The sequence below is a fragment of the Musca domestica genome, unplaced genomic scaffold (genome assembly GCF_030504385.1).
Source record: "Musca domestica strain aabys unplaced genomic scaffold, Musca_domestica.polishedcontigs.V.1.1 11, whole genome shotgun sequence".
NCBI lineage: Eukaryota > Metazoa > Arthropoda > Insecta > Diptera > Muscidae > Musca > Musca domestica.
The window spans coordinates 9,265,930-9,277,928 of record NW_026712133.1 but is presented as its reverse complement, the minus strand read 5'-3'; the positions used below and the strand labels follow the sequence as shown (position 1 = coordinate 9,277,928).

The following is an 11,999-nucleotide window of genomic DNA, read 5'->3' as shown; positions in this document are numbered from 1 at the left end:
GTAAATCAATCGGCTTTGGAATTCTATAAATTCCATCGGCAGCGAAGTTTCGGTGCAGAAGAGAAAAATTAAAAACACATACGTTTACACGTGGTTATTGTAAATAAACCAATAGGTAGACAATATGGCATTGCTGAAGAATACAGGTAGATGCATCAACGCAAGGTAAAAAATACAGGTAGATGCATCAACGCTTGGGAACATTGCTATGTCAAAAAATTTTAAATTTCTTTTCAAATATAAGTAGATTTTTACATGTTTTCTTATACAACACAAATCGTGGGTTGTAAAGATATGCATTTTTCAACAATTTTTACAAATTTAAATAATTTTATATTCAACATTTTTAATTCCAAAATTGGTTTCGCAGTTCATTGTCTCAGCAATTGCGTCGATGCGTCTACCTATATTCTTCTACCATGCATCAACGCTTGGGAGCATTGATATGTCAAAAAAAATTAAATGTTTTTCAAATAGAAGTAGATTTTTATATGTTTTCTTATACTACGTCAATTTTTACAAATTGAAATAATTTTTCATTCAACTATTTCAATTCCAAAATTGGTTTGATAGTTCATTGTCCCTGCAGCTGTGTCGACGCGACTACCTATATTCTTCTACCATGCAATATGGGCTCTTTTCCAGAACCTGCAAAAATCTACTTGTTTTGCAATATCATAAAGGGAAAATCGGTTATCGTAGTAAAAAGTGTTACATTCCTGCAGTTCTGTTATGTTAATATATAAAGGCCGGCTATTATATCTTTCCGATAGAAAAAAATTGATGTTATCGGGCAAATAATGATGATGATGTTATCGGGTTATTAAAAGTTTCATTTAAATATGATCTGTCCGATAAGCCAAAGGTCAGATCATATTTTTTTGGATTTTCTTCTTCCTTCTTGGAAGAAGACGCCAAATCAGTTAATCTTCACTTTATCTTTTAACACAAATTTACTGAATTTATGTTGCCATATTTTATATTAATAATATGACAATGACAGCAAAATTTATTTAAACAAAAAATGGATAACGCAAATCGTTTACTTTATATTAAGGAACTGAATTATAAATTTATTTCACGAAATTAATTACAATTTATATTAAATATTATTTTAAAATAAAAAAAAAAAACTGGTAGTCACTGCAACCACTTACATTTACAAAAACCTGCCATATCTATGAAAAAATGCATATATGTTAAAGGAATGATGTAATAATGAAAACCGAATAATGTAGAAAGTCCTAGGGATAAGAAAATCGGACTATAAAGAAAATATATAAAAACGTGTCATACACAACTTTTGCCAAAGTATGTATTGTTTTAATTTATATATTAATTAATTTTGAAAATTTCTAAATTCAGTTGAAAATTAGATTTATGTTTACAGCACTTTGGAAAAATATTTTATATTTTATTTTGAAAAAAAAAAAAATCAAAATATCATAGGAATCATAAAAGACTATTTCCAACATTTTTAGACAAACGCCATTAGCAACACGTTTAAAGGATTCCGGAGAACACATCAAATCTATATTTCTTTTATTGCTCATATTTTTTTTTTATAATTTCCATTTTATTTATAAAACTAGTAAAATTATTCATTTGACAAAATCTCGTTGTCAAAATATATATATTTATAAATCCATTGTATACACACAAAATCAGAGATGGAACTCTTTTTCATCCATTAAAATTTGGCAAGGTAAATTACAGAAAATGCAAAGCTTGGAATTCTGATATGAAATGAGGTTACCTTTATTTCATTGTACCATGGGCGCTTCCTTTCCTTTAATTCTTTTAATTAGGGACAAATTAGTTTGTTTTGACAAATCAGCTGATTAGTTGCAAGCTTCTGCAGGAATACCGTCTATTTACTTTTCGCATTTTCCTTGCAAAAGAGAATAAAACTACCTTACTCTCTCAGAAAGATGTTTTTGGACAATTCCTGCAGCAAAAGTAACCAGACCCACCTATTAATGACAATTGTATTTGTATTATTACGAACCTCAAATACCAAATTTTAAACAATTCCGGTGAATAATGTCGCTAAAATCATCAAAATACAGAATAGAGAGGAGGTACCGTGATCATCGTTTAAGATCTAATCTATGAACTGTGTCCTGTATAGAAATATTTTTTGTAGAAATCATTTAGTTTGATCCTTTTGTTTCGAGCTGTCACATTTTTATACCCTTCACCATACTGTGGAGGGTATATTAACTTTGTCATTCCGTTTGTAACTCCTCGAAATACTCATGTCAGACCCAACAAAGTATATATATTCTTGATCAGCGTTAAATTCTAAGTCGATTTAGCAATGTCCGTCGTTCTGTCTGTTGTAATCACGCTATCTTTCGAACGAATTGAGATATAAGGTTAAAATTTTGCGCACATGTTTATTTTTCCAGTAGGCGGGTTAAGTTCGTAAATGAGCCATGGTCCTCGTTTTCATGTAGCCCCCATATAACGGTACCCCCCGATATTCGGTATTTTAATGATTTTAGCCACATTATTCACCGGAATTGTTTTAAATTTGGTATTTGAAGCTCGAAATGGATACTACAGCCTAAGACACAAAACTGTCTCTGCAAGTCCACGTCTTCGTATAGCTCCCATATAACGGTACCCCCCGATATTCGGTATTTTGACGATTTTAACGACATTTTTAACCGGAATTGTTTAGAATTTGGTATTTGAAGTTCGTAATGGATGCTACAGTCTAAGACAGAAAATTGTCTGTGCAGGTCCACGTCTTCGTATAGCCCAAATATAACGGTACCTCCCTATCTATATTCGGTATTTTGATGATTTTAGCGTCACTATTCACCGGAATTGTTTCAAATTACGTATTTAGAGCTCGTAATGGGAACTACAGTCTGTGACAGAAAATTGTCTATGCAGGTCCAGGTCTTCGTATAGGCCCACATACCAGTACCTCCCTATTTTCGGGTACAATACCCACCGAAAATTGTGTATGCTGGTTCAGGTCTTCGCACAGTTCCGATATAACGCAACCTCTCTATATACGATATTTTGATGATTTCAGCTACATTATTCACCGTTTATTTCAAGTTTCGAATTTGAATATGGTAATGATTTTTGACAAACAATGCCCATGTAGGTCCACGTCGTATAGACAGCAATATAACGGCTTTATTCGGTATTTTTAAAATTTTAAATACTGGACCATTACCTACTCCATAGAAGGTCAACAATTTGAATAATCATAACATAAGTCAAAATATATTTAAACAAGTTAAAAAGTATCAGAAGGTTTAGCCGACAGATGCATATCATCAGCCAATGTTCCATTATCTAAATATTTTTTGACTTGTGTTATGATTATTCATATTATTGACCCTCAATGGAGTATGTTCCGAAGGATATATATATATATATATATATATATATATATATATATACTCGACGGAAGTATTCCACTTTCATTTTTCATCTAATACAGATAAAATATTGGGATGGGCAATCAAGAAAATCAAACTTGTTTCGCAAGTTATGACAATTAAAAATTTATTATATTGTGACACTTTGTGGGTGAGGTGCCAGAAGGGGATTCGCAGATAAATATTATCTCTGCAAGAGATCTTGTGTTAGCAAAAATGTTTGTATGTGTGAAATTTGAAGAGAGTTGGATAACTTTTTCGCTTTCGTTGAGCGTTTTGTTTTTCAAAATCTTGAGCATTATGCGGGGCTTACCAGAAGAAATGGTCTGATCTCTACCATTTTTATAACAGAACTTGTGTTGATAGAAATAGTAAATCGAATGTTAATTTCGCGTTTTATGAGCATCATGGGTTGACCCTTTTTGGGGGAGGCACCATTAGGTGTGGTAGAAATAATGGGATATGTGAAAAATGAAGAGAATCGGAAGCTTATTTCGGATTTTATGATCGTTTTCGTTATTCAAAACTTTGACCCTTTGTGGGGGAGGTACTTGAGGGATCTTTACCATATTTATAACAGATCTTGTGTTGATAGACATATTGCGTTGTACCAAGTCTGAAGTCGGATGTTAATATATATATTCCAATCACATATTCCATCGATATATTCCCTCTTCACATCAGGCCTTGGGTTAATAAAAATATTGTGATGTGTGTAATTTGAAGACAATCGGACACTTGCATCACATTTCATAAGAGTTTTAATTATTCAAAATGTAGACCTTTTATGGGGGGAGTACTTGAAACAGTGGACCAATATTGTCCATTTTCGCACCTGACCTTGCACTGATGTAAATATTAGGATTTAAAATATGTGTGCCAAATCGGTTTATTCTTTCTCTTTCTGTGCAGTAAATTATTTTCTTTGAAAATGTTGACATTTTGTGGGGGAGGTACCAGAAAGAGTGGACCGATATTGGCCATCCCCGAACTCGATCTAAATTTGGCAATAATATTGCAATGTACAAAGTATCGTGCGCCTCAGCTAGCCAGACAGACAAACGGACGAACATCGCTAGATCGACTCCAAATGTCCTGAAACGGATTTGGTCCGAAGAGAACTAGGGTCTAAACGTTATTTCGACTAGGCACGTTTTGACCGTATCAAATGATATATACCCTCTCTAGCCATATGGCTGAGGGTATAAAGAATAGAATTTTATAAAAGCAACAATAATGGGATTAAGCCTGACTATTTTGCAACAACAAAATACTACGGTATCCCGAACAAACATGCCAACACTGTAAAGAATAGATATATAAATGTGTGTTGTAGAAAGTAGCGAAGTAGAATACCACGTCTGTTTGTGTTCCCTTAATTTTTACTGGTTTTCCAATTACGGCACCACACATTCTAGAACAGAATGTATTGCTTTCATCTTTTTGTTATGTTGCGTTTAGGAACGCGTTTCAAACGCGTCAATTGTTACAGCAGTTGAAGATTCGTGCACATTCGGCAAGTGCCATATATTTAACAACTGGGCGCCATTCTTCACGTCAACACAACAAATAAAACAAACAAAACAATTTAATGTTTATAAGAAATTAGTTTAATGTTTAATGTCTATTAATTTCATTTCTTCAATTAATCTTAAGGCTTCAGTTACACAATTATGCTGTGAAGAAAGTCTTTATGTTTTATATGTTTCGGTACGCATGAATGTATGTATGTATGGATGTATTTATGTGTGAATGTAAATAAAACTAAGTAATGCTACGAATGCGCTTTTAAAGTCAGTTTGGATTTTTTGTTTTGTTTTTTGATTAATCTAACCCAATTTGGGTCATACAATTACGGGGACGATAGTTTCGTTTATCTGTGACAGTAACAAAACATTTTTAAGGCATAATCATCGATGCAGTAGCTCTGACTGCTGTATAGATTTATGCGGCTGATGGTACCGGTTAGGGCCGTGCCGTAATTTGTGTCCAATCGCACTGTGGACTCGAACAAACCTAGACCGGGCTTTGTTTGAAGACGCAAAGGTGATGTCGATGGTGTAGTCGCTTATACCGAGTTCTTTGACAATTTTATGATGGGGCTGGGCCACTGTGGCGTCCATGATCGAATTCAAATACAGCACTCGACATTGGGGATGGTCCTTCAAGCGATCGTTTATTAGTTTGACAATATAACGAGCGGCTCTCTGGACTCGCGCATCGTTTGTTGGCAACTCCTGACGCTGGTGACAGCTGCACCAATGCGATGCAATTCCCGCATGTTCGCAAGTGCGATTAATTGGTATGGGCAGAAAGAGGCTGATGCTACGCGGCAAATTGGCGTCCGGATCATAGAGTTCGGCTGTGCGCTTCTTAAGCCGATTCGGTTTAATTTGGCGTAAATCCAATAGATCGAACATTGTAGCGTGCAAATCGAAGGGTGTCGTCAAACGTTTCGCATTCAATTCCATGTTGGCCACTGCTTCGGGGTACTTTTGCTTGAACCACATCGGATATATGGCAATAAGAAGGGGTAGGCGCTCCTCCATCATGCCTTGATATGTTTTACGAAAGGATCCCCAACGTATACCATGGTCGCTCATCAACAGCACAATGGTACGGTTCAGCACACCGCTCGTCTCAAAAGTCGCCAGCAGTTGCTTGAGGTCTTCGTCCAGCAATATGGGCATATTGAAGAGATCGTGAGTCATTGTGACGGCCCAGAAAAAGGCGAAGAACTTTTCCCTGCTCATCAGAGGTAATAATTTACCAATATATTCGAAGAGCACATCGACAGTGCGACGGCCACCCATGCACAGTGCCACATTCACTGTTTTCTCGCTGGCAATGTAACGTTCCATTTCGAGTAGAATTGGACGCAAATAGAAATCTGTAGGTTTCTTCTTGAATCCGGATTGCTGGCGATTAAAGAGACTTAGGTAGCCGACATCTTCGCCATAGATGGTCTTGTAACCCGCCGCCTTGAAACGCTTCCATATGAGAGAGCACTTGTCATAAACACTAGAACGGCCCTTAGGCGGTCCCAGACAAGAGATGTCCAGTTCTTCAGCATCGAATCCCGTTAGGCTGGGAATTAGATTCGGATATGTATTGTCGCCAACTTTATTGTAACCCCAAAATTCTATGTAGTTAAGTTTGCGATGTATGTAGGAGGCACTTGAATGCATCTGACGCAGAAAGTTGAGATGCGATACGCTGTCTATGCCCAGCATCATCACAGAAATTGGAGTATCGCTCGACTTTTCTTCAGCTATTGTGTTGCTTTTGCTGTTGTCTGCATATAAGGGCTTTTCGTTCGCCTCCACCATATTCTCTATAGGATTTTCGGTATGTCCATGCGTAATGACTTTTGCTTGGGCGCCGCAGTCATACAAGACAAAAAAGTGGAAATCCTTGTAAATGCTCTGGAGTTCTTTGTTCCAACATTCGACCATTATGAACTCCATATTGGATTTAAGAGGTATGCTCCCATTGAATTCCAATTTAAAAGGGACGGGATCCAAGTACTTGTTTCGCTGATCGTCGATGCGCACCACCTCGCTGTAATTGCAAGTGATCTCATCTACATTTTTTACGTCATAGATATCTTGGATCTCTTTTTCGTTGACGTTCAGTTCCAGGCTATTTGTGCCCAAAGTGCGCAGTAAAGCTTTCTTACAGGTAAAATTTCTAGGTCTATACATGAACTGTATTATATTGTCATCGGTTACGGGAAAGTAAGGCATCCGACATCCCGGCAGATCAATGAAATATGCTTGGCTGATATTGTAGTCGGCATCGATGCGAGCGATAAACTCGAAACGATCTTTCAAATTTATTAGCTTCGTCTTCAAATTGAAGTCTATGAAAATGTAGGAGAAGAAGCAAAGAAGGAGTATAACGAAAATTATCTTCTTGAAGTGTTTTCGTTTCTTTGTCATGTTGTAGTAGCGATAATAAAATTGTAGATCTCTTTTTGTCATATAACGTGGATCCAATAGGTATTTTCCCCTAAAACGAAAGAGAGAAAGGGTTATGTTGAAATCTTTTTCAAAGGATTAAAATTGTGTGGAAAGAAAACGGGCATTGCGGATCATTACATTAATACATGATATTAATACCATGGTAGAATTAAGAAGGTTAAATCATTTCAAATGAGCATATACATGTCTGCATCTTCTGTAATTTACCTTGTCGAATTTAACAGCATAGGAAACATATAAAACAGGAAATGGATTTATAAATATACATTTTGACAATGGGATATTGACAATGAATAATTTAAGAAATATATAAAAATATGACTTTGTCTTCTTAATTCTACTATCATTTATGCCATGGTCTTATTGACATTTGAACAACGTAACATAAGTCTTCATGCATTCATGGTACGATATTGATATTTTGCCACCGCGCACAGTGGTCCTAAACCGTGACAAAAAATTAAAAAAAACCGAAATGCAACAAATTTTATTTTAACCTACCATATTTTATTATTCCAACAATTGGTCTGTTCCATGCCAGAACTAAGAAGGTAAAATCATGTTATCATATGTTAACATTTTTTCAAATTTATACATTTGACAACATCTCATTTTCAAAATTTATATTCATAAATCCATTGTATACACACAAAATCAGAGATGGGAACGGTTTTTTATGCATTGAAATTTGACAAGGTAAATTACAGAAAATACAGAGCTGGGAATGCTAATATGAAATTAGGTTTATATTCATAAATCCATTGTATACAGACAAAATCAGAGATGGGAACGGTTTTTTATGCATTGAAATTTGACAAGGTAAATTACAGAAAATACAGAACTGGGAATGCTAATATGAAATTAGGTTTATATTCATAAATCCATTGTATACACACAAAATCAGAGATGGGAACGGTTTTCTATGCATTGAAATATGACAAGGTAAATTACAGAAAATACAGAGCTGGGAATGCTAATATGAAATTAGGTTTATATTCATAAATCCATTGTATACACACAAAATCAGAGATGGGAACGGTTTTTTATGCATTGAAATTTGACAAGGTAAATTACAGAAAATACAGAGCTGGGAATGCTAATATGAAATTAGGTTACCTTTTTCATTGTATCATGGTCTGTTCCAGAACCTGCAAGAATCTACTAGTTTTGCAATTTTCTCCGATATCATAAAGAGAGAGCAGTTCTGGAACCGACTAAATATTTTAGTAGGATGGTTGGTATTGAAAATGAGATATATTGGTCCACGTCTTGGGATAGCCGCCATATAACGGTAACTTCCGATATTCAGTATCTTATTGATTTTCGCCACATTTTTTCACGGATTTGTCTAAAAATTGGCTTTTGTAGATCATAATGGGTTCTGGCTCCGGTCCGTATGTATAGGTCCACGTTTTGGTGTATCCCCCATATAACGGTACCTCTCGATATTCGGTTTTTGATAATGTTTGCCACATTTTTCCACGAATTTTCCCAAAAATTGATATTTATCGCTCCGGCGGCAGAACATTCAATATTTATGTCCACGTTTTCCTATAGTGCACATGTAACGATACCCACCGATATTCGCTAGTTTGATAATCATAGTCACATTTACCTACGAAATTATTTAAAATTAGGTAGTTTAGAAGATTTGATAGATGTAAATCCTTGAATTGTCTATACAGGTTCCCGTTTTGGTATGGCCCCTATATAATGGCCTAACCCATTAACTGCATTATTCGAACGGTCTTACTGGTATTCGTAGTTTAAAGTAGAACACGTTTGAATTCAAATACTTATATATAAAAATATGTATTTATTCCTTCTCTTATTTCTTTACTAAAAAGCCAGCCGATGACCTATGCCAGAAAAACAATCCTCATTAAAACCAGTGTATTCCTGCCGGGTCTGGAATATAGCAACAATAAATACCTCTGTTCTGGAAAATATTCATGTGTACAAGGTTTATGTGCACATTTTGTGAAGCATACATCAGAGTTTTCCCTTTTTTGTGGATTCCTCATAAGAGAAGACTGCAGCCTGAATCCGCCCGATATTATTACATTCGTCATGACCGATACTATCCAATTATTTGAAAAAGGTACACTTCCAGCCAACCTTCCAAATCTATTTGATTATAATTAATATTTCTCACCCAGTAGAGCATAAAGTATTCGAATTGACCGGATTTAACTGCACTATTATTTTTTACTATGTTTCTGGGGCATGGCAATAGTTTAACGTTTTCCCTGTGCACCTTCATATACTTGCAACGAAGTGTCATTGAAAATTTGGAACGCAGCCCTTGGGTATTACATTAGACCCGCGGCAATAACACCCCATTTGTCATATTTGTTTTGTATTTAAAATGCAGAGCACCAGATTTTTCATTCAAAACAGTATTAGCTAAAACAAACATACAAACATAAAAACATTTTGTGTGGTCCACGAGCTATCACTGAAAATACGGTGGAAGGGGGAAGGCCTAGGTCAAAACGTTTTTCATTCATACATATAATGCACACACAGGCCATTAAACTCATTGACGTAGAACACACCTACACACACACACACAAAGCTCCACTATATTATATAGCAATGTCAGCATCGGACAGACATAAAATCTATAAACTCTGAATAAAGGATTCAATATTTGATCTCAAAATTTTCAGATTACTTGGCACGTTTCTCATTCCATTACTGAAAAGTGATTTCCAAAGAATCCCATTAGCAAACATAAAAAATAATCCGTTGAAGAAATATGACACACACACACACAGATGCAAGCAAACTTGTTTACATACTATTGGATTCTGCACACTCTTCCACACATATACATACGTATGTACGTACATACGTAAATCAGGGCTCAAATATGCGAATAGGCATTGGTGTTCGCTTCCTGTGTCTTTACGCTTCCAGATTTACACTTACTCATAGCTTAGATTGATTTCACTGGTGCTCTTAGGTTTAGTGTGAAGCCGCATTTCACAGTTCCCAGATTTTTTGGAATATTTCGAGTTTTTTAAGTTGTTTTTTTTTTTTAAAGGTTGCAATCAGACATATTTCACGGTGCGAAGGTCGTTCTGGGGGAATGTGTGTTTGTCAAAGAAAAATTATCACTGAACTTTGGTCCTGTTTTGTTTTGACAGATGCTGTGAAAAGTCGGCGCATGCGTTAAAACGAAGGGATGCTGAATTGATGCTGGCAATAGCGTACACATATACGTATCTGAGCAGAGTTGATATAACGTACGTTAAATTTAAATAATATTATATCATAGATTAACATAAGATTAAGAGTCGATATAAAGGATTTCCCAAGCACATCAACATTTGGTCATATTTTTGCAGAGGATGATATTGAAATCTTAAATATCATTGCATAATTTTCAATACCTTTGACCTACAGATGCAATTAAAGGTGCAGATCCAATTGAGGCTTTTTTACTGGCTTTAGTCTCCGGCTGGCTTCTTCGCAAAAGAGGGGTTGTAGGTCCATACTTTGTATTTGTTCACCCTACGCACCTGTGTTATTTAACGAAGAAACCAGTAAAGAAACCTCAATCGTATCTGCACATTTACTTTGTTTCAGAATTCTCATAGACCGATATTCCTATTTCATTGTTCAGACTGTTTAAGTAAAGGTGAGAATACATGAAATGCACATTTGGCTGGCTTTAGACATCGACTGGCTTCTTCGCAAAAGAACAAAGGAGTTTTAGGTTGACTTAGTTCAATTTCGGCCCGTAATTTATACTTGTTTAGCCTACTATTTTTTCTTTTACGAAGAAGCCAGTCAAAAAAAAAAAAGTTTTATGTATTCTCTTCTACACTTAAGCGATAAAAGTATGACTGTTTCAGGCCGACTATATGATACGCTACACCACTATGCATATTTAGAAGAGCTCCCGTATCAAGGGAATTTATTTGAAGTAGATCATACCACCTATCAACATTTGGCTTTAGAGCAGTTCTAGTTTGGTTTCAGAGGGAACTAATATATGGGAGGGATATCCAATTCTGAATAGACTTTCACTAAATTAGACGGATACATTTAAATCTTTTATACCAAATAACATCGGAACCGAGTTCCACAAAATGAAAATTTATATAATTTGGGCTGATATTACCCATTATTGCACAATAAACCTGAAATCAGATTAAGGATGTATATGGGAGCTACATCCAAATCTTAGCTGTTCTCGATAAAATTTGTCAAATGTATTTCAGAGCTCTATAAGATATCTGGTACCAAATATCATTATTGTCGAATAAATATTTCGAATTTGAGGGACTTAAACACCAAATCGGATGAAAAATATATATGGGAGCTATAGCTATATCTGAACCGATTTTTACCAAATTTAATGTAGATACTTCTAGACTGAGCTTGGAGGGATGTACCAAAATTAAGGTCATTAGGACTCTTATTTACCATTTGGGGCACAATCAACCCGAAATTGGTTGAAGATATATGGAAGCTATATCTAAATCTTCGTCCTAGGGCCACACAAATATTGTTTGTCAAATTTCATCTCAATCGGATAATAAATGCTACCTGCATTTTGTTCACAAGAATACATGGATGGACTGACATGAATAAATTGACT

The 11,999-nt window shown here is 35.4% G+C and overlaps 1 protein-coding gene across 1 annotated transcript; it reads right to left on the bottom strand.

The window, feature by feature from the left end:
* Positions 1-5,014: 5,014 nt before the first annotated feature.
* Positions 5,015-10,522, bottom strand: LOC101901763 (uncharacterized). The gene is given in 3 exon segments (XM_011295581.3): positions 5,015-5,448; positions 5,450-7,415; positions 10,322-10,522. Coding segments are annotated over 3 exon segments (2,190 nt in total). The 5' UTR covers positions 10,375-10,522; the 3' UTR covers positions 5,015-5,277.
* Positions 10,523-11,999: the final 1,477 nt, after the last annotated feature.